Source organism: Bidens hawaiensis, unplaced genomic scaffold, assembly GCF_021521415.1.
Source record: "Bidens hawaiensis isolate Kalapana, Puna unplaced genomic scaffold, B.hawaiensis_p1.1 tig00053242_1, whole genome shotgun sequence".
Taxonomy (NCBI): Eukaryota; Viridiplantae; Streptophyta; class Magnoliopsida; order Asterales; family Asteraceae; genus Bidens; species Bidens hawaiensis.
In genome coordinates, this window is record NW_027506251.1 from 6,909 (window position 1) to 30,703 (window position 23,795).

The following is a 23,795-nucleotide window of genomic DNA, read 5'->3' on the forward strand; positions in this document are numbered from 1 at the left end:
AAATACTTAGAGCCGAGAAATTGTACGCCAAGTTCTCAAAATGCGAGTTCTGGTTGCACGAAGTGCAATTTCTTGGGCATATCATAAATGTGAATGGTATTCAAGTCGATCCCACTAAAATCGAAGCCATCTCGAAGTGGGAAATTCCAAAATCGCCAACCGAGATCCGAAGTTTCGTGGGTTTGGCCGGCTATTATCGAAGGTTCATTGAAAATGTCTTCCGTATAGCCGTTCCCCTAACTTCTCTAACTCGAAAAAATATCAAATATGAATGGGGAACAAAACAACAAGAGGCATTCGATATACTCAAACAAAAGCTTACCCAAGCACCTATACTGGCCTTGCCAGAAGGTACCGAAGATTTCGTTGTCTTTAGTGACGCTTCTCATTCCGGCTTAGGATGCGTACTAATGCAACGAAAGAAAGTAATCGCTTATGCCTCTCGTCAACTCAAGGTGCACGAAATGAATTACACAACTCACTATCTAGAGTTAGGCGCCATAATCTTTACACTTAAGATATGGAGACACTATCTCTACGGAATAAAATTTATCGTGTATACTGATCATAAAAGTTTAAAGCACATCTTCGATCAACACGAGCTTAACATGCACCAACGACGATGGATGGTAACTATTAACGACTACGACTGCGAGTTCGTTTACCTTGAAGGCAAAGCCAACGTTGTGGCCGATGCCTTAAGTCGTAAGGAACATGAAAAGCCAAAAAGAGTCTGAGCGTTAAGACTAGAACTTCATATAGATCTCAATGAACAAATCAAATCCGCTCAAACTCAAGCGATCAGCGAAAACAAGATCTCCGACGAGAAACGTAACGGAACCATTGACTCGCTAGTCAAAGGTGACGAAGGTATCCTTAGAATGGGAAACCGGATTTGGGTACCAATCATTGGGGACTTGCATGAAAAGATAATAAATGAAGCTCATAAGTCCAAATACATGATGCACCCCGGTAGTGACAAAATGTATCAAAATCTCAAACCAAACTACTGGTGGAATGGGATGAAAAAGGACATCGCTTCGCATGTGGCGAAATGTTTAACTTGTTTAAAGATCAAGGCTGAACACCAAAAGCCTTCGGGACTGCTTCAGCAACCGAACTTCCTGTATGGAAGTGGGAGTTAATAACCATGAATTTTATCACCAATCTCCTGAAAACGACTCGACAACATAATGCCATATGGGTTATTGTGGATCGATTAACAAAGTCCACATACTTTATACCTATCAATGAGTCATACTCAATGGATATACTAGCGCAAATCTATGTGAACAACATCGTTGCTTTACATGGAGTACCACTATCTATAATCTCTGATCGAGCCAGTCGTTTTACGTCTCACTTCTGGAAAATATTCCAACAAGCCTTAGGCACCAAGCTAAACCTTAGCACCGCCTATCATCCACAAACTGATGGGCAAAGTGAAAGGACAATTCAAACGTTGGAAGACATGCTCCGCGCTTGTGTAATTGACTTAGGTGGAAGTTGGGATGACCACTTACCCCTAATGGAATTCTCATATAACAATAGTTATCACACAAGCATTTAAGCTGCACCATTCGAGGCATTATATGGTCGTAAATGTAGAACGCCCGTGTGCTGGTCTGAAGCCGGAGACAATCAATTGTCTGGACCCAAGATAGTCCATGAAACCACCGACAAAGTTCTTCAAATCCGAGAACGACATAAGACGGCACGTGACCGCCAAAAGAGTTACGCCGGCATCCGTCGTAAGCCATTGGAGTTTAATGTTGGTGACAAGGTTCTATTAAAAGTCTCGCCATGGAAAGGCGTAGTTTGTTTCGGCAAGAAAGGAAAGTTAAGTCCTCGATTCGTTGGACCCTTAGAGGTACTTGAACGAATTGGTACTGTTGCATATCGATTGCGACTACCCGAGGAAATGCAAGGGATACACGATGTATTCCACGTTTTGAATCTGCGTAAATGTTTAACCGATGAATCTTTAGCTATGCCATTAAAAGATGTCGAAATAAATGAAAACTTAAAATTCGCAGAACGTCCAATTCAAATTGAAGATTCGAAAACAAAGAAATTAAAAAGAAGAACATTGAAAATTGTAAAGGTAAAATGGGACTCAAGAAGAGGGCCCGAGTTTACATGGAAACTTGATTCCGAAATGAAAAAGAAATACCTCTATCTATTCTAAAGAAGCAATCTCGAGGACGAGATTTATTTCAAGGTGGGGAGGATGTAACATCTTGAAAATATCGGGTTCAATTTATCAAGTTTCCAAAGTCAAAGGACTTAAAATGTCAAAATCCAAACCTTAGGGTTCAAAACGAAAATTCTGTTTTCCTGAGATGGATCAGAAAAGAGACCCATCGCGTATCGTGATAGGTTGTCTGACACAGAGGCACGTGTCGGTCAACACGTGGCACAACGGTCGCCACGTGTCACGCCGTGGCAGCACGTCCGCCACGTGTCGCAACGTGGCACAACGCCTGCCACGTGTCACCAGCGTGGCAGGTCTACGTGGTGACTGGCTAAGCATACGTCGCGATACGCGACGGGCTCAGCCAGAGGGTCATCGCGTATCGCTATGGGTCCCAAAATTTTGCCTATAAATAGGAAGTCCGGGTCTTTGCATTTTTCATCCCAAATAAGCTATTCCACTCTCTCACTAAAATCTCTCTAAGACCCATGTTCCATCCCATCGATCCACCTCGAAAACCGTGCCCCGATTCCTCGATTATCGTGTCATTCCCTCGTTGTTCATACCACTTTCCACCGACGTATCAACCAAGATAGAGTTTGCCATCCTCAATGTCATGATGATTAAGCGTGCCGACGAAGGATAAAGTATTGGCGTTCTTAGGTTTGTGTGCCAACGAAAAGTGACGAGAAGAGAAGTTGAACAAGAAGATAAAGAAGGTGAAACGTTGTTGGAGTGTTGCTCAAGTATTTATGGTTTATAAGCCGAGTAAAGGTAGGCATAATTCCCGAATAAAATAATAATAAAATATTATAAAAGCTTAGACCTTAAGTCGAAGTTATACTCGATACCTTGATAAAATAAAAAAGAAAATATATAACAAAGAAAAATAAAACAAAGACATTATGAATAAAGATATATATATATATATATATATATATATATATATATATGTGTGTGTGTGTGTGTGTGTGTGTGTGTGTGTGTGTGTGATTATATATACTTGATTCTTTGTTATAGAAATATTATTTAAGGGATAAATAACTATTCTTAAATAATAAAGAAAAGAAAATAATACGTTTCTTAGAGAAGAAGAAACGTAGGGTTTTATAAATAAACTAAAGGTTTATAATATTACCTTTTAACTAAAGGTTTTAAAGTAAAAGATATTTTAAACTAAAGGTTCATCGAGGTAAAGTTTATAAAATAAGACTAAAGGTCTTAAGCCGGATTGTATATCCGACTAACAAATGGTTATACTCATACTATAGGTGCGAGATAGCAACGGGAAAGACCCTTAGACGGTGTTTGAAGCCGACCCAAATTGAAAAGGTGAATAAACCCCAACTTTTTACAAACTTGTTTTCAAATGAGTCAATGTGTTATATGAAAAACTTTACATGAGACTAAGTGTCTCTAAAACATTTATAAACAAGAGTATAAACACTGGCCTTAGGCTATCGTGTACGTTTGTCTGGATCCTTACATATGTGATGGGCACATCACACCTGGTCACAATTACGCTCGCCTGCGGGGAGTATGACCTTGTGTATACGTATAGGCACTCAACTAGTCGAACGATGCGGTGTTTGCTGGGGGAACCGAGTGTAGAGACTTGAGTTTATGAATTGTATTATTTTAACTTGGTTATTCCTACGCAATGATGGGTCAAGACCTACGTAGTCTCGAGGGGTGATCAAGTAAAGAAAATATTTTTAGCGTCAGCATATTCACCAGCATTCGTTGCTGACGTATTTTCTAACATTTTGCAAGTAATCAAGAATAGAGCTCGTGGAAGCGAAGTGCTCAAGAATCCGATGGCTCGGATATTTTGTTAAACTTAAATTGTTAATGAATGGTGATTTTTGTAAAACTATAAACAAGTAAACTTATATGAGACATTCATCTCATCTTTTGTGTTGTAAATATTTATAACTTAAATCCACATATTTTATAAAAGTCTTCCGCATTAACTCGCAACTCTGATTCATTTACAAATGTGGTATCAACTGTTGGTCGCACTCCTAGGCTTAAGATGGGGGTGTGACATTTATATAAACCTACTAGTTTGATCCTCCCGTGTTACGGGAGTTTATTTAAAGTTTTGTTTTTAATCGTTTTGCTATTTTATGATGATTTATTTTATTTTTTAACGTAGTTCTGTTTTAAATTTAATACATAAATATTAGTTTGTTATTATACTTTTTAACGTCTGGGTTTTTTCAGTTGAGATGTTTAGGTTTTTTAGATTTTTAATTAACAAACATAAACGAACACGAGCATGTTGATTTTTTTAAATGTACAAACATGAATACAAATATTTGTCTAATGAAAAAAAAGGGGCGTTGATGTAGTTGACAATGGTGGGTAGTATCAGAAGTTAACCGACAATGGAGATGATAGATCAGCAACAGAGAACATGTAACACAGATAAATACAATTAGGTTTTGATGATGAAAGTGTTTATCTATAAATTAGATCTTATAACTCATTTGAGGGCTATTAGAGTTTGGTATGACCCATAACCCGTGAAAATTATTCTTTGATGATTAAGGGGTTATTTTACAAATAAATGAGATGTTATAACCCGTTTGAGGGTTATCCGATTTTGGTGAGACCCATGACCCATGAAAATTATTGTTTGATTATGAAATAGTTTTACAAATAAATGAGATGTTATAAACCATATAAAGACTATACGGGTTTGGTGAGACCCATACCTGCGAATTCAGGCTAAATGCATGAGACGCCTCATCTAGTGGCTCTAGAGAATGGGGGAACAACCTGAGAGCGACACCTAGGATTTTATGGTATGCAATTATATAGATAGTTAGATTTTGTTATAGGTTAATAATCAATCAATCATTCACAGTCAAGGTTTCAAACGCACACCGACGATACAGATGAATACGTTAACCTTTTCAATCAGTCAAAACATATTTATACTCGATAAGATGAACGGGTGTTTTGTCTTAAAGAGTCAGTCAACGTTTACATGAGATTACGTGATCTCAAAAACGTAATAATACAAAGTAGAAAATAAAATCAACTCAGATCGAATACGCATGTGTCTGGATCCAAACATAACTGTTCAGCCTAAATAAGTCAAAGGCTACGTGGTCGCAGGCTAACAGTCATGACTAGTTCTCCGTTAAGGGCTACGTGACTCGAAGAACATAATAAGTGTGCGTGTTGGGAGGTGGTACATATACCGGAAGTAGAAATACTTCCGCTGAGTTTGTCAAGAAAACTATGTTTGTATTGTAACCGTCATTCAAAAAGTTTTATAGAGTCATACGTGTTCACCAGCATATAGCTGACGTATTTTCCCCACATTACAGGGAAACATGTTAGTACATGTAGCAATGAATTATAGTCATTCATGAAGATAGACGCTCGTAGGGTAGAGATGGCTCAGTTTTAAATTATTAAAATATTATAAACAAGATTTAAACATGATTTATAAATCAAATACTCGGGTATTGTTATCCAACAAATTTTCAAATAAATTAATATTTTATTATAACCAAAGTCTTCCCCTAAAATAAACCGCAACTCTGATGTATTTACAAAACAGGTACCAACTATTGGTTATACAACTAGGCCCTAAGCCGGGGTATACGCGCAATTGATCGAAGTGTCACACAACAAGCAACGAACTAAACACATAATCATTTAGCATGTAATTTCACATAGATACTATTATAAACCTATGCTTGAGGTATTATATAATAGCTGATAGAATGTTAAGAGCGCATAATTTACTAAATCGTGTAACACATAAAATCATTTAGCACATAACAATTATATCTGAATTTATGTTATTTAAACATATTCGATTCGACATTAATCACCAACGTGCACTGACGGACTAATGTGTGTGACTCATTATTGACTTGTATAAATGTTACGCATGATGTGTAAGATAACGAAGTTTGGCTTAACGGAGTTAACGTGAGAATGAGGGGCGTCACGGCGTGTGGTTCAACGTTTTACGTATTCCCCCCTTTAACAACCAGTCGCAACACGCGGGTCCTAAGTTGACTTAGTTATATTTGAGTTAAGAGCCATTTTAGTACATGCGGTTTGGCCAACTACGCAACTTTAGTACCCATTCTTTATTTTGTGCAAAGGGCTACCTCAGTTTCAAAAAACTTGCATTTTTAGTATTTTTTTTAACTCCGTCTACTTTTTCCGTTAAGTTAGGGATAATTTGGTAACTTCGTTATTTTCTTTTCTTTTAACGATTATATCTTGTAAACCCTAAATTCCCAAATCATAACATCAATTCAAACCCTAAATCCACAAACCCTTTTTCCTTCATCAATCATCGATTCGTTAGAAGTACACAACATGTATTCAATCAGCCTTTCGATTACCAACATTTTGACTTCTACTCCACAAACCCAGATCCAATACACGTCGGTGCCACCGCCACCTCCGCCGCCGCTAGTCAGTTTTCCGGTGAAACTCCGACGACACGTTATGATTCCGCAAACCCAAATCCAATACACGCCGACAATTGATTTTTTGTTGAAACCCATATAGCCGGTTATGATCCCGACGATCTTCGCACCTACGGAGTCGCGTTGTTTAATTTTGATCCAAATACATCCGGAGAAGAGAACACCAAGAAGTTCGAGTGTTTGGATGAGGTGTACAACGGGCTGAAGAATGGCGGTCACGATAGGACTAAATCAGATGACAACATTCCGATGAAGATGAAGAAGTATGCTAGCTTGAAGGTAGGGTTTACCCATCTCGAGGAGGAAATCGTGGAGGCTCGCCGGCAGGAGACCATTAAAGAAAGAAGGTCGACGGTTAAGGTTGTTACAAATGATGATGATCTGGAGAAAGGGTTTGGGGATTTAAGATTTGGATTTTGATGTTATGATTTGAGGATTTAGGGTGTACAAGATATAAACGTTTAAAAAAATAGAAAAAAACAAAGAAAATAATGAGGTTAACAAATTATCCCCGACTTAACGAAAAAAATAGACTGAGTTAGAAAAAAAAGTACTAAAAATGCAAGTTTTATGAAACTGAGGTCGCCATTTGCACAAAATAAAAAATATGTACTAAAGTTGCGTAGTGGTCAAACCATAGGTACTAAAATGACACTTAACTCTATTTTTCTATGTTTTATGTTTCGATTTAATTTTTGCACGTTAACACGACGTAACACTTGTGTGTGGTTGAACGTTTTTACATGTATTTTTCGTTCGTTTTAAAAGACCTGTAACAAAGAGCGGCTCCGGTTCTCCCTTTTAAAATATGTGTTTGATGAAACGTTGCCCCTTTAAGATACAGATTCGATAAAAGTTTTCAAGGGTTACTTTTAACATGTTTTTATGCTCCCGCCGCAACGCAGGGCTAAATAATAGTTATTTTATATTTTGGATTTTTAATTATTTAATCGAGCTTCACAATACCATTAAGCTCAGATGCATAGAAAAAGAGGTTTCATGGGATAATTATTATAACTTCTTGAAGTATATGAAAAACGAGAAATTAAAAGGTGATATTAGATATAAAATCGCTCTACTTTCTATGGTTTAAAGATACAGTTGAAACTCGATAAATTAATACTCGATTATTTAATAAACTCTCTAAGATAATATTTTTTGCCGGTCCCGACTCGGGGATATGGTGCTAAATTAATAATTCGCTAAAATTATAAGATAATATATTTTTGATAATTTCTTTAGACCTCATATAAAATATACATTAATAATTCCTTATATATAGCATATTACATTAATGATTTATGAAGGTTTCTTGAAGAATGACTCAATTGTCTTTTGTTTTTTGTTGAAATCAATTTGCCCTTGAATCTCGTCTCTAATTTTCCTTAACATAGTAAGAACTTCTGGTGTTGTTTTCTCATAGTTCAACAAGAAATATTTTTAATGTCCATAAAGTGATACATTAAACACAAGAAGCATAATTAGGTGAGAGATTGAAGGTTTCTTTCAAATTGGGCCGTTCATTTGATATGCATGCATTGTATACAATAATTAAGTGGAAGCTTGAAAGATATTTGTAAACTAAGTATTCTACTATAAATTAATAAAATATTAATTAATATATAAATTATTAATTATTAATTAATTGATTAATTAATAACTATTTTAGTTAATAAATTTTGGTGGTTCAAAGTGTATTATTTTATAGAGTTTCTAATGTAGGTCTAAGTTTAAATCGATGGAATGGTCGAATTAGTGTAATTTTGTCTTGTGGGTGTTTGGCGTGTTGTTGGCGTTAGAGATGTTCAAAACGGTTTGGGACTAGGAACCGGAACCGGTTCCTAACCGGTTCCTATATTCAAAACCCCATTTTAAACCGGTTCCAGGCTCGAACCGGTTAGGGAACCGAACCGGTTCTCCCACCCTCGGACTCCTAACCTATCTAACTGGTTCTTACCGGTTCCTAAACCGGTTCCTGTACTGTAACCGGTTTCAACCGGTTACAGTGTAAAAAAATTTTTTTTTCGTTTTTCGTTTGCGATTTGGATTCTAAACTACGATTCGTATTTGTATAACATTAAAAATAAAAAAAACAATTAACATAAAATTCATTTTATTTACTTTAAGAAGTTCAAAAAAAAAAGGTTACATGTTTTAAAATTTTCAAAAACAAACTAACAAAACATTAAACTTATAAATATAAAGTTGTGACATATTATTTCTAGAAAAGCCTTCTTGTTCGTCGTAATTATTGAGCGGCGACTTCTTCCTCGGAATTACTTGTAGAAATGCCTTCTTGTTCGTCGTGCACTCGAACATCAAGTGGTGTTTCATCTTCGAGAGTGGTTACGTGTTGAATACGATCGATTGAGTCCAAGTGATCCTTTAAGCAAATGCACATCTCCACCGACTCCGAATTTAGTCTTGTTCTTCTCACCGATATTACCCTGCCACTAAGAGAAAAAGCGGATTCCGAAGCTACCGTAGAAGCTTGGACGGTTAGTAAATCACGGGCCATGGTGGCAAGAATCGGAAACTCGGTTTCCTTTACCTTCCACCAAGCCAAAACATCAAAAAGTGCCATATTCCTCTTCGGATAAACCGGTAGAGTAATCATTTGCACTATGCCTTCCTAGTTCGCTTGAAGGGGTGTTACCCCTTTGTTTTTTAGCCGTTACGTTGCGAACGGTGTTCATAAGGCTAATCATGGGATCTCGTACTCTAGTAGCACTTGAACTTGATGAAGACCCCCCCGGCATAGGCATGTGTATGTTTGACCCATATTTATTTAAATAAAAGTCATACATAAATTTAAAATTCAAGTTAAAATAATTTTTTGCCTCTGTTGAAAAGTTTGGGTCAATTTCATGCATATCTAAGGCTGAAAAAATTTCGTCTATCACACATTCAACCCCCGTAACATTTAACATTGGGTTTAAAGCGGCGGCGCAAGTAAAAACCGGTGGCAATTCAAGAAAGTATTTTTTTAATTTAAACTTCATTGGTAATATGATGTTTGAAAACATTGGACTTTTATTTTCAAATTCTTTAAGATTGTTAACCATTAAAAATAACTCCGAAAGAACCAAGGGACTTGTCGGATAATACGTTCCCGATAGTTTCGTAGTTGATGTTTTAAAAACTTCAAGAAAAGTCGATAAGTCATTGATAATTTCCCATTTGAAAAGGGGATTGCCAAATCATTCTCGGCAAGACTAGAATGAAACATTTGTAAAGTTTCTCTTTGTTCCAAAGCACTTTGAAACATTATGCAAGTGGAATTCCATCGATGAGGTACATCCCAATTAGCTCCCAAAGCTTTTCTTCCCGTATCTTTACAAAATTTTCTATATTCCATTTGTCTTTTTTTACTTTTCTTAAAAACTTCATGTATCATTAGTCTAAAATCGTTTATAACCGATGTAACCTCATCAGAAGCAAGTCCGTATTGCACGATTAAATTAATGATATGTGCAACACACCTTGAGTGAAAAAATACACCATTGCAAATCGGCGTATATTTTAATTTTAATTTATCAACCGCCGATGTATTATTCGACGCGTTATCAAATGCCATTGAAAATATTTTATTTTCTAGTTTATAATTTTTTATAACATAATCTAAAATTTCAAACAAATTATCTCCCGTATGTGGATACTCAAAGAGTTCGAAAGCAATGGTGCGTTTCATCATTTCCCACGATGACGGGTCTACCCAATGAGCGGTGACACAAAGATAAGATTCGGGTAGACCATGTGGAGCCGACCAAACATCACTAGTTAAGTTTATTCCCGTATTTATATTTTCAAAATATGCAATTAGTACCTCTTTGGCCTTCTTCCACAATTTTAAACAATAACGTTTAAGAGTATGACGACTTACGTGAGTGTATTGTGGTTGAAGCGTATCTCGAATCATGGCGGTTAAGCGAGGGTTGTCGAAGTGGCTAAACGGCAAAGCTTCTTGAATCACAAACTTCGCCATACAATCTTGAACTCGATCAATTTGGTATGTAAATATTCCGCCTTCACTATCCATTTGCGTTTGTTGCGAATCGACGTTCTTTTTCAACGCCTTGCAATACGGTTTTTCGATGTGTTTCTTCAAATTTGAATTCGAAAGTGGGTTTAAATAAACCCCACAAAACTTGCACCGAGCCTTCAATGAATGGTCACTCAATTCAACCAAATCCCAATTGCACCAAATCTCTTGATTACGATTATGAGGTACAATACGAACGAAACTTGGTTCGGCGTGGGAACCTTGACCAACCGATGATTGTGAGGCAGCCATAACAACAAATATTAATATAGAAGAAGAGAAAACAAGAGATTAGAGAACTCAAAACGTTGTAATAGCGTTTTTTTGTATTTTTTTGCGTTCGGGTTTGCGTTTTGAGTGTTGTGATGAACCCATGACACCAAATACCTATTTATACTAGTAGTGGGGTGCTTGGGGGAGCCAAAAAAACGGCTATTTTTGACCCCAACGGTCAAAAAACGGCCAAAAAAACGATTTCCAACGGCTATACTCGATCCAACGGCTAGAACCGGTTAGGAACCGGTTCCGGATGGAACCGGTTCCTAACCGATCCGGAACCGGTTCCTAACCGGTTCCGGTTCGGTTCCGGTTCCTACCCGCCCCCACTCAGAAATGCAAGAACCGGTCACGGATCATCGGGTTGAATCAGATAGGGTCCGGTTCCTACAAAAAACGGGTTGAATCAGATTCGGTTCCACCGGTTCGGTTCCAGGAACCGGTTTTTTTGATCATCTCTAGTTGGCGTTGGTTTGTTCATAAAAGTTAATAGTTCAAAAAAGGGTATTTTCAGATGTTTTATTGACGTTGCCGCCATCTGTAACTCCATCCATGAATCTGGTTTGTTTTCTATAAGGTCTTCGATTTATTTAATTGATGTCGAATTTCCTATTTTGTATGTTATCTAACTGAGTAACTGACCTGTTGATTTTCACACAGCACAACATGACCCATGAAAGGAATTAAAGCACTATTCGAAAGAATCTTCTACTTTCAAATTCACATCAATCTTATTTTTTACAAATGGTGTATCTATCCTTCTCAAGTCAAATGATGTCTGGTTTAGGTTCCTGGACAAAAAAAACAAGTAATTAGACAGTAAAAGAGAATATTTACCCAACCGAAAACACTAAAACTATATCAACCAATTTCATAAAATACAATTTATTATATGAACCATGTACCTCCAAGTTTTAAGATAAGAGTAAAGAAAGTCATAATTTGTAAACAAGTGCATTGGGTATTATCATTTTTGTTGTGTAGATATAATATTATATGAACGCTTTAAGGGTGATATACAAAAATATCCCTAGAATAATAGTCTACATTTTTTGATTAAGTGATATATGCATTAACAATATACACATTTGACCTGTTCCATTTATATATGATAATTATTTAAACCGATTAATATAAAACTTAACCAATGTAACTTAGAGGTCTTGGATGCGCACATTTACCTCTATCGAGAGTCGATCAGTGGTTAATGGCTTGAGCTGGTTGTTCTCTATGTTGCTTAGCAACCACGTTACAGTTTCAAGATGTGCGACACTGTCAAAATAAAAGAAATTAGCAATTGCAAGCAAAAAACCCATTTAATAATTTTATTACTTACAACGTCTGCATAGCTTCGTTGCCAATTATGCAGAACTTGCATAAAGATTAAAAGCTACGGATTTAGTATCCAACCACCAACATTGCTTTCATAAATGGTACCAAAGTAAAATTAGTATTTTGCACTTTTAAAAGTTACACTTGGGGGTGTTTGGGATTGTCCTTATTTTACCTCCTTATACCTTATTTAAGGCATAAGGTATAAGTTATAATTTTGTAACTTATACCTTATGCACTCACAAAACTCAACTTTCCCAAACACTTTATAACTTATAACTCATAAGTCATAAGCCATAAGGAGCAAAAATAAGGAATCCCAAACAGCCTATCCCTGTACTAGTTTACTCTTTTAGAAATTACAGTTTTACCCCTATTGTCTATTACTATTATTAGTATATTTATTACTTTTTAGAGTAAAAAAGTAAATTAGTAATTATCAAAGGAGTAAAAATAATAAAGGGTCAAAGTGTAACTTTTAGAAAGGGCAAAATAGTAATCTTATTTGACCAAAGACCATTTATGAAAGCAAATTAGGTTGTTGGTGACTACATCCGTAACTCTTATCTTTAATTAAGAACGAAATCCAAATTTTCTACCGAACAGGGACCATCCATGTAATTCACTCATTACAAAACTATCCACAATAAATAAAATGGCAACTATACCTATTCAAATGCCCAAGAAATTTTTAGGCAGGTCGGGTTAGACCAAATAAATTATATAAAAAATTCTAACAATAATGCACACCTTATGATCAAGAAATAGACACAATTGTAATCACATAAACAATGTCCACTAAAAATTAAAATACAGCAATCTTGACATGTCATTGATATGAATATTAAAAATTTTGATATCTTGAATATATAAGGAGATAAGAATACATAAGGAGATAAGAACCTTTGTAAGCTATTGTCCATGTATGCATCCAAGGATGAAATTACTGCAGGCATCTGCTCCAAGACCTGTACCAGATGAAAATAATGGCATGCTAATATAAGCTTTTAATACACAGTGTATTGTATCAAAAATTAATGCTGTTAGGACCTGCTGAGTGTTCTTTATGGTAGATGCTTTAGCCAAGAGGTTTTTAGGAAGCTTCACAAGATTGTCCTGCAAAATAATAAGATAAAAATATTGTACGCCTCAACACGCAACACAAAGAAAATTACAATGAAATATGATACTTAGTTCTGTTACTGATGCTTTATCTATAAAATTGATCAGTTATCACATGACATTGACAGAACACTCAAGATATTCAATATTTGATATATAATTACATAAAACACACACACACAGACACATTAGCATTAGCATTAGCATTAGCATTGTTATCACCATAGTTAATAGCGAATAGCAAATAATAGCAACAAGCTACCTATAAGCTAGGCAGAGATAGCGATGAAATAGCTTTATTTTATGTTTAGCGATACACTAGAAGAAAACTTTAAAAATACTTTTTATGTATATTTTATAACCAAATATGGTGTTTATATATGCATATTAAAAAAAAACATAAAATCCAGCTATTGTACAGGTATATATTATCACTATTTCTATTAAAACAGAAAAAAGTAATAATAACCTGCAATCCCTCTATTGAGGCGCCAAACTGAAATAGAGATGATCCAGAACTACGCTACGCTGTTTGCTATAGTGCTCGCTATGAGCGCTATTAACAACTATGGTTATTGCATGGCTCTTTTCTCATTCTGTAGCTTGCTACAACTAACTGTTAGTTAATTGTTAAGTATCACACGACAGACCCTAAACATTACAACACTTACAAATTGGACCCTCTACTTATTATTATCTTACTAACCGACAACCGTAACACACACAGTTGACATACAGATGTTCAAATTATAAACATTTAGGGCTGTCCAAACTGCTCGTCGCTCGCCGCTCGTTCGTCGTTCGCTCGAATTTTGCTCAAAAAGTGCACGTTCGATTTCGGCTCGGTTTGGAAGTGAGTCGTTCGGCTCGGTTCGGTTTAAAAGCAATCCAAGCACGAGCAAAGCCTCGCTCGGTTTGGTTCGGTTCGTTTTGCTCGAATTATTTTTTATTTATTAGTTTTATATATAAAATTTATTACGCCCTGCTTGCGGTGCGCGCATATAATGTATATATGTGTGAACCCTCGGGTGGGCAAAAGTAAAATTGCACTAATTTTGACGTTATTTTACTAATCTCGTGAAAATAACGTTAAAAGTGGCGGAAGGTTAATCAGGCATCATGTGGTGGCGCTGATAGCCGAAAGACAAGGGCACATGCACCGATCAGCCGGTGTCCCGATGATTGAGTGCTATGTGCCTTATGTCCAAGGCTTGATGCAAAACTACTATCGAGCCGGGGGTCTCACCGGAAGCAGCCTCTCTATCCCTATGGGATAGAGGTAAGGCTGTCTACATCTTACCCTCCTCAGACCCTACCATAGCATTGCTATTGGTGGGATATACTGAGTACGATGATGATGATATATAAAATTTATGTATATATATATATATATATGAAAGTATACTATTTTTTTAATATTTTTAAACTTTCCCTCTTTTGTGTTGAATTCAAAGTTCAAATTTAAACAATAGCCACTCGTTTTATATATGTTTTGTTGTTAACTATGAGTTTTATACATTTTAAAGGTTTATACTTTAGACAATTTAGAGTTGAAAGTCCTGAATTAATGATATTTTAAAGTTTTAGAAATTTAAAATTGAAAACTTTGTACGAAATCAAGCAAAACCAAACCAAACCAAGCCGCTCGGTTTCAAAACCAAACCAAGTTCAAGCATAAAGATATCGCTCGTTTCTTTAAATTCAATCCGCTCGGTTTGGCTCGCTTTCAAACCAAACCAAGTATGAGCATGCCCGCGTTCGGTTCGGTTCGGTTCGTGAACAGTCCTATAAACATTAACTAATTAGGAACCAGAGAACACCTTTTGGCCCTTGTCTCGTATTTCAATGAATGGCTGAGATCTGAACACTTATTGTCTCCTCCACTCAGTGAATCATGACCATCCCATCCTCGTCTATTCCGCAATTAAAGGCCAAAGACGATCACTAATTACTTAACGATTCCCATTTGCACTCACCCATGTGTGTTTATAAATTTGTGTATATATATGTACACACACACACACACACATATATATATATACATTACAGAGAAACATAAAACAATCTTCTATCTTCAGGCCTATGAAAATCAAAACCTAGTCTCAAAGTAGCACTCAACCGTGTGTGTGTGTGTGTATAGAACACACATATATAGACATTACAGAGAAACATAAGAAATTCTGTTATAAAAAGCAAAATCTTGTCTCAAAGTAGAACTCACCTCTGTGTGTGCCTGTCTATATATATAGACATACCAGAAAAAACATAAGAATTTCTGCTATATATGAAAATGAAAATGAAAATGTTGTCCTAAAGTAGCAACTAAAGAAATTGGGAGAATGTCAGGAAAAATCGTTTTCTTTCAAGGAAAGAACAAGAAGGAACATCAGGTTTGGTATTCAAGGGATTTGTTGTTTTATAGAAATTAAAAAAGTGGTGTTGGTGTTGGTGTTGGTGTTAGGTAATTGCATAAAGTAAGTAAAGCTTAATGAAACATGAGGGTTAGGTAATTGCATAATTAGGAGTCCTGATGGATGATAAAGGCAGACAAATTAATTAATTGAATCAAAGGTATGATAATGATAAGGAGAATTAGTGGTGTACCTGAGATGGGGAGGATTGAAGCATGATGCGGATAAGATTAGAGGTGGAGAGAACCGCCTGTGAGATTTGATCCGTCACCACCACCCTTGACTTCTGTCTGCGTCCTCTTCCAGCTGAAGAAGAAGAAGAAGAAGAAGGAGCTTCCATCGGTGCCTCAACAAACTTAGTTAACCCGATCATTTGATCCACATATTTATATTATTATTATTATTATGCTAAACATTTATATTTTTTTTTTCTTTTAATCGAATACAAATAAATTTAACACAAAAGTTCAAAATGCGATTGTCCTCGAATTCAACACAAAAATCAAAATGCGTAATCAAATCGAACCGAAAGCTGGGTGTTTGTGTATCATCACGACTTGACAGACTTTCAGTCAAAACACATTGTAAAACATTGAGTGTCGGAGTCATACGTCGCATGAACCGCCATGACTTGTATGACATGCTTAGGAGTGCCATATTCCTTTTCATAAATAGGAAATGGTCACGTTGATAACTTTAAAGTTGTGATTCATATGGCGTCGGGGTGATATGTTTTGGCCTAATAAGTTTCATGTCATTTCCAAACTCTCCAGGTAAGCAATCAGGTACCGCGTCTGATTGGGATTTATGCACAGTGCTTATCCTTAAGTTTCAATAACCTTGGTGTCAAAAGTTCAGAAAATAAGCACGATCCCCTTCTAGTTACTGGATACCCGCCACACAGAACTATCTTTAAGAAGAAGAAATATCGAACAATCGAAATTAATCGAGTGTAGAAAATGTTTGAAAATCTTTGTTTTTAGGCATGAGCCTTGGACATGTTTGTGCTTGTGTAATTGAAGTAATTGAATCATCATTAAAATAGTAACAAGTAACTGCTTTGAACAATCACATAAGGCCCTCATAATTTATAATCATGCAACCTAAACTATTAAGCAAATAAACTATAACTAACTTAAACACTACATCTAATGTCCTATCTTATAGTCCGACTCTGATACCAATCTGTAACACCCCGGCTAAAGCGGAATACGCCCGAGTGTGACGTACATATTGGTCAAAACACATGTGACACTATTAAGTGACAATATTATCATTATTTCATTGATGATTCAAATAACCAGTTGTTTTGAAAATAAGAAAGTTACAAGGAATGAAACATATCAAACACTTTATTAATAATTCTAAGTCTAGAGTCTTTTATAGTTTTATCCTCTAATAAGTATACATGTAACATATGTATAAAATAATGTCAACTAACTTAATAGTTGGTGAGTTCTCACTGTTTGATATAATACATAAAAACCATATAATTCCATGAAAACCTGTGAAAAGCAAATAAGGCCCATTCCCGATGGTAACAACCAACGTGCTCGGATAATGAGGCTCTTTTCCACTCATAACAACAAGGTACTGAGTGCAACAGGGGGGGTATGATCACACTTTCTTGAAGAAATCCATGTGCAAGTAAGTTTGAGCAAGTAACAAGTAAAAACACAAGTCCATGTAGAGAATTGAATGAAATCGTAAATAATTGAGTTTTGTAGGATACATATGTTACCCCCAAAAGTAATTAAATAAGAACGTAAAAAAGGGGGTGTGAGAAACTCACGCTGATTGGTGAGTAGAAGGATTGGATGTTGGTGTAACTTGATCAATCCCAACTATGAAGCCATAAACCAAAGTTTAGAAATGTGTTTTAGGCTAAGGGTAAGGAATACTAAATCTAATGAATAAATGATAAGATAAAAAAAGAAAAATATCAAAAAGAAAGATGAAATACAAAATCAGATATTTTGGACAGGAAACTGTTATGTTTTGTTTAAAGTATTTAATATATCAAACAATTTTATTATAAATAAAGACTTTCCAGTCTACTAAATTATAATGTTTGAACAACTTTCATTTAGAAAAGTTTTACAAATTCGTACCCAAAATAGGCCAAAACAGCCATGTAAATTAGAGGGAATGAATTTGCGCACTGTTTATAAAATATTGATTGTGAATTCATACGAATGAATTAAAATGCGTAAAAATAATTATTAGAACCGTATTTCTATGAAGTTTATCATAAAATCCGGTATTTCACTTTTTAGTTTTTTATGAACAAGATATGACTCTTTCTTTGACGGCTAGATCTAATGTCAAAACTGAAATATTGCTAGAAGCAATGTTTTAACGATTTCGAAAAGGATTTTGATGAAATAAAATTTTGGACTTTTTTTGGATATGATTATATAAAATTTTGATTTATTAGAAGCGTACTTGCAGATTTTATTTCGAGGCATATTCCTCTGATGATGTCCATAATATGGGACATATGGAAGGTATGGACAATTTCTAGCAATATGACCAGGAATGCCACAGTTAAAACATGTTTGACGTTTAACATAAAATTCATTGTGGTCTACTCCTGGTCTTGATCTGTTGTGAGAGCTAGTTTGTCTCGCATTAAACCTGACACTTGGCTTATCACATGATTTATCTCAATTGTGAACACATGAGCTTCCTTCTTTAACAAACTTAGGTGATAAATGTTTACCAGACCTTTTACTTTTACCAAATTTATTCAAAAACACACCACCAGATTTAAAAGTTTTAGAAGAATCAACCACACAAATGTCTTTGCTCTTAAGAACAGAGCCCACACAAACATTTGAAATAATAGAATCCAAAATAGGCAAACTTAAATGAACATTAGAGTTAATGTCTTTATTGTTTAAAGCAGGTAAATCATCATCCTGATCAGTCTAATCCTCAACAATTACTTCAATAGCACGTGAAGTAAACACATTAGTATCATTCACCCTTGAGGTTGATTCGGTAGCTGGTAGCTTTTACTGAACCAAGAGCACCTTTGCCATTTTTAGTTGGTTTACCAAACTGCATAAACTTTCCATTTCTTCCTCTTCTTTGATAAGAGGAAGACCAGTGTAGTTGGCATTATATGGAGGGGGAACTACACTGTACCCAATGCCCTCACCCTTGTTTTCTTTCCATTTTAATTGTTTTTCGATCATGGACTCAATATTGGCACTACAGACATCGAATTTCTTAAAATTAAATTCAGCATTTTCAAATTTACTTGTTAACTTAGCACTCTCCAACTTAGAAGCTTCTAATTCAGCGGTTAATTCAACAATTTTCTGTTTAGAATCTAAGTGGTGACAACATTTTATGCTAAAGTCGAATTGAATTTAAGAGAAATCCTTTTGTTGTGCCTTTAGTTTTTCTTTTAAAGCTTTTTCGAATTTTTAAGAGTAAAGTTTTCATGTTTTATTCCCTCAATTTCTCTAATCAAGTTACTATTGTGAGATTTATATAAATCTACCTTATTAACACAAGATTGAGTACATAATTCATAACTTACCTCGGATGGGCTGGAAGAAGTGAAAGCCATGAATGCATATTGAAGATCCTTAACTTGTTCCTCAGCTTCGTTATCTTCTTCAGCAACATCAATCCGGGCAAAGTTGACAGTCTGATTGCTGATGTTGAGAGCTGCCATCTGGACATTCCAAGAAAACTATTGAGCTACCAGTCCCCTCTCACTTTCACTTGAACCAGCTGTATTTTCTCCTCTTGCATTGCTCACCGCAACTAGTGCCCTTTCCCTATTTCCTTCCTTAGTTGGATTAGTGCATTCACGAGCGAAGTGACCCGGCTCGTGATAATTGTAGCACCTTAGAGTGTCTTTGTTAAATCCCACCTTATAGTTAGCTGGCACATTCTAGTTGTTTCTGCCTGTTCTCTTGGTAAATTTCTTCGCTCGAAACACTTCCATGGCTATTTTCCATGAGATATCCATTTCCTCCACATCATCAGGATGGATTTGATCCAACTCAGCAGCTAAAATTGGTTTAACTAGATCTCCAGCAAGAAAAGCGTTGTAGCCAATCATGAGCCCTGCCATCAGGGCGATGTTTTCTTGAGTCTCCTTTGAGATAGTGGGAATCTGAGTGGGAGACTAACTAGAGGATGCAGCATTTGGCTGAGGCTTAGTGGCAGAAGCAGGTTGTTGAATAGGATGTGGAAAGAACACGGGAATAGGCCGTGGCAGTGGCTGAGTGAATTGACCTTGAGCAGACTTTAACATGGAGAAACTATTTTGAGACTGTTATAGCTGAGCATACCGACCCTGAGAAGATTTAAACATAGAGAAGTTGTCTTGTGAAATGAGAGCATTATTAGAAGCAACATTGTAGCCAGCCGCATTGTAAGAATTGGCATGATTTATGGCACGCTGTTTGTCATCCATGTCACATGATTTAATGATGGCCATTACTTCTCACAAGGTTAGCATGGCTAGATCCTTAGTCTTCTTAATCACCGCAACGTTCATGTCCCAGCTTTGTGACAAGGAGTTAACTAACTTATTATTGGTCTCAACTGAGGTCAGTTTATGTTAGCGGATCGCATTTCAGTGACTAGTGATATAAATCTCTGCAGCTGTGTTTCCAAAGACTCTCCCAGAACATGATTAAACATGTTAAACTTTTGTCGTAATAAATCTTGTCGGCTTCTTCTCATGTCCTCATTTCCTTCATACACTTCAATGAGGGCTTCCCATAAAGCCTTAGCAGACTATAACTCTCTAAATCCCAAGGCTATTTCAGGTGAAAGTGCCATCGTTAGAGTAGCAAGAGCCTTTTCATCTTCTTCAATTTTCTCAAAATCTGCGTCGACGTACATTTCAACAGGCTTCACCACAACCTCATCAGAGTTTTCTCGTTGATGAGTGATAACTTGAGGACCCCGAACAATGCTCCTCCAAATCTTCGCATATTTCATTTTCACATATTTTTCAAGCCTAAATTTCCACTTGGCAAACCCCTCACGAGACATTAAACGGGGTACACGAGTAGCAGTTCCCATGATAGAGTCCAATTGTTAATGCAGAGCAACATTTGAGGAAGTATTAGTTAATTGGTCCATTTTAAGTAAAAGCCCAAGGTATTGGTCCAAATTAGGAGTCCATTTATAAGTCCAGTTACACTAAGGCCCAACAGAACAGACCCAATTACATAGTCACAGCCGAGAACAACAAACATTGACCGAGAACCCAAAAGCTTGACCGTGATCACAAGAAATTGACCAAAAACCCGAGAACTTGACCAGGAACTCAAGAAGTAAAATTCCATTTTAAGTATTAGTTAATTGGTCCATTTTACTTAAAAGCCCAAGGTATTGGTCCAAATTAGCAGTCCAATTATAAGTCCAGTTACACTAAGGCCCAACAGAACAGACCCAATTACACAGTCACAGCCGAGAACAACAAACATTAACCGAGAACCTAAATAATTGACCGAGAACCTGAAAGCTTGACAGAGATCACAAGAAATTGACCGAGAACCAGAGAACTTGACCGAGAACTCAAGAATTTAACCGAGATCTCAGGATGTTGGCCTAAATCCCTTAAATGGTATCGAAAACAATCAAGTGTGCACGAGAACGACCAAACAAGGCAGTGAACTCTCAAAGTGGCTTTGACCAATTAAGTTTGGTAACAAACTAAATTCCGAAATCAATGGGATTTGAATTTTAACCAAAAATAATTCAATCTTCAACACAAGTAATCTCCTTCCACCTCCGATAATCTCCTTCCACCAGAAAAATAAACACCACTACCACCAAAATAATCACCAAAACACACTCTTTGAATCCGTGATGTCACAACTGAGCCTAGAATAGGTCAATAGGCTCTAATACCAATTGTAAGTCCCTAGACGGATCTTTCAATATGATATCACGTGAGATCGTTGTTATGCGGAATCTAACAACGAGTGGATTCAATACAAAACAAATGAATAATAAGAACAAGATGCTAATGCTCAAAACACACGTTTATTCAAGCACATTAGATTACAACTCGTCTCTCTCACCCGTCTTCTTCCAACCAAAACCAAAAACCGCAGACATAAAGACCTAGTTACATGTTTATATATTGACTACGTAAAGCCCAAAACTACCCACATGGATCTCGGTTTACAATGCAAGCCCAAAACAAATACAAACCATATAAATATTGACCCAACATTAAGGTTTCTAGAAAGAATGTCATGTGCCTATAAAATAGAATACTATGTTACATTTATGAGGACGGCTGATAACACACCTTTTGAGACATATTGGTTATTCTCTACGGAAGGCAGCCGTACCTAACAATCCACCTGAAACCCTAAAGCATTTCCAATTGTATATTTTGAATATATTCTAATGGAAATCTTTTAAGTGAATCGTGTGCTTATTTGCGTTTGTGTTCTTTCTATAATTAGTAACATGCGGGTTTTAATCGCCGCCGAAGATTATGTTGAGGTCTTTACATCCTTTTATCTCGTAGTTTTCTTGTCAATTTAGTGTTTGTGTACAAGTTACAATAACGGACCTTGGCATCCTGATATAATGTTTGTGTGCAAACATTATACGAGCCAAGATCTAGTCGCAATTGGATACATCAATGATATACGAGACGATAAATAACATAGAACGATATTGAGCCGAAAGATTGTTTCATTGATAATGTAACTGAATGATTACGATGATACTCATACATGCATACATACATACGATTATGCGCGATCAGTCTTGATGTGCACCTCGAGGCGGCTTATCATAATGGAGAGACTTCAGTAGCATAACATTACTTTGAATATTTTAGGCCAAAACTCTTACCTTAGATGAACAGGATCTGCCTATTTATAGGCCCAAGTCCCATTCGTTAACATCACTAACGAATGGGTGATCCCATTAACGAATGTCCTCCCTTACTAAATCCCTTAGCGAAGGGGCACTCTTAAATAACGAATGAGCCATATACGCTACACTCTTAGCGTATGTGCTCCTTGGCTAACGAATGAAGCACATAGTCTAACGAATGGACTCCATTCGCTATACAATCCAAAGTGAAGGGTCATATTACAATCAATATAATTACTAAACTACCCCTAGCCTATTCATTATATGAGGGGCAATCCTGACATCGGGTTATGGTACCCCAAAAACGATACTTTCGAGCTTACAACCTATACAGATTCAGACTACGTGCATGATCAATTTCAAGTCAACCATGAAGGGTGGTCAATTCTTAGGAAATCGGTTTGGCAGCGTAAGAAGTAGACGAGGGTCTCTACTTCTACCGCTGAAGCTAAATACATGGCAGCCTCGAGTTGCTATTCACAGGTTTTATGGATATAGCAACACTTGAGGAATTATGATGTGGTCTGTAATATAAAATTATTATATAAATATTCCCTACGCTTTCAAGCGTTTCAAGTTATTTTGGTTTAAAATATACACGTTTTGGGTTCATATTTAAAGTTTAAAGGTTTCATGAGACAACGAGCTAAATTGGAGTATTTTCTTTTAAAAAATTTGAGACCTCGAGTGGTTATTCTTATAAACTAGTCTAGCTTAAAATTAATAGATAGTAAGATTGCTTTGGTCAAAATTTTGATGAAACAATTAATGTTCTAATAAAAATATTACGTTTGAAAAAAAATGATAAATAATTGTTTGATGACTTAGAGTAAAAATAAAAATAATAATAATAATAATAAAACAAAATTATTTGGATTATAAATGATTAATGGATAAGGCAACAAACCTATTGTTTGATATTGGGCAAGACTAGAAACTTAACTATTTTGTTTGTGGTATAGGAAAGTGCTAGTCCAAGTGGGATTGCATATGTGGACCGCACTAGGTCATGCAGATTTTATTATAAAACTTGAGAGTGATTGAAAAAAAAGAAAAGGGAAAAACCCTACTATCGT

The 23,795-nt window shown here is 36.1% G+C and overlaps 1 protein-coding gene across 1 annotated transcript; it reads right to left on the bottom strand.

Annotated features, from left to right (window-relative positions):
• Positions 1 to 11,652: 11,652 nt before the first annotated feature.
• On the bottom strand, positions 11,653 to 16,183 carry LOC143617242 (tobamovirus multiplication protein 2B-like). The gene is made up of 5 exons (XM_077089863.1): positions 16,037 to 16,183; positions 13,361 to 13,426; positions 13,214 to 13,278; positions 12,160 to 12,250; positions 11,653 to 11,769 (listed from the first exon to the last, which is right to left on the bottom strand). Exons 1-5 carry the CDS (start codon positions 16,181 to 16,183, stop codon positions 11,746 to 11,748), a joined length of 393 nt encoding a protein of 130 aa, XP_076945978.1. The 3' UTR covers positions 11,653 to 11,745.
• Positions 16,184 to 23,795: the final 7,612 nt, after the last annotated feature.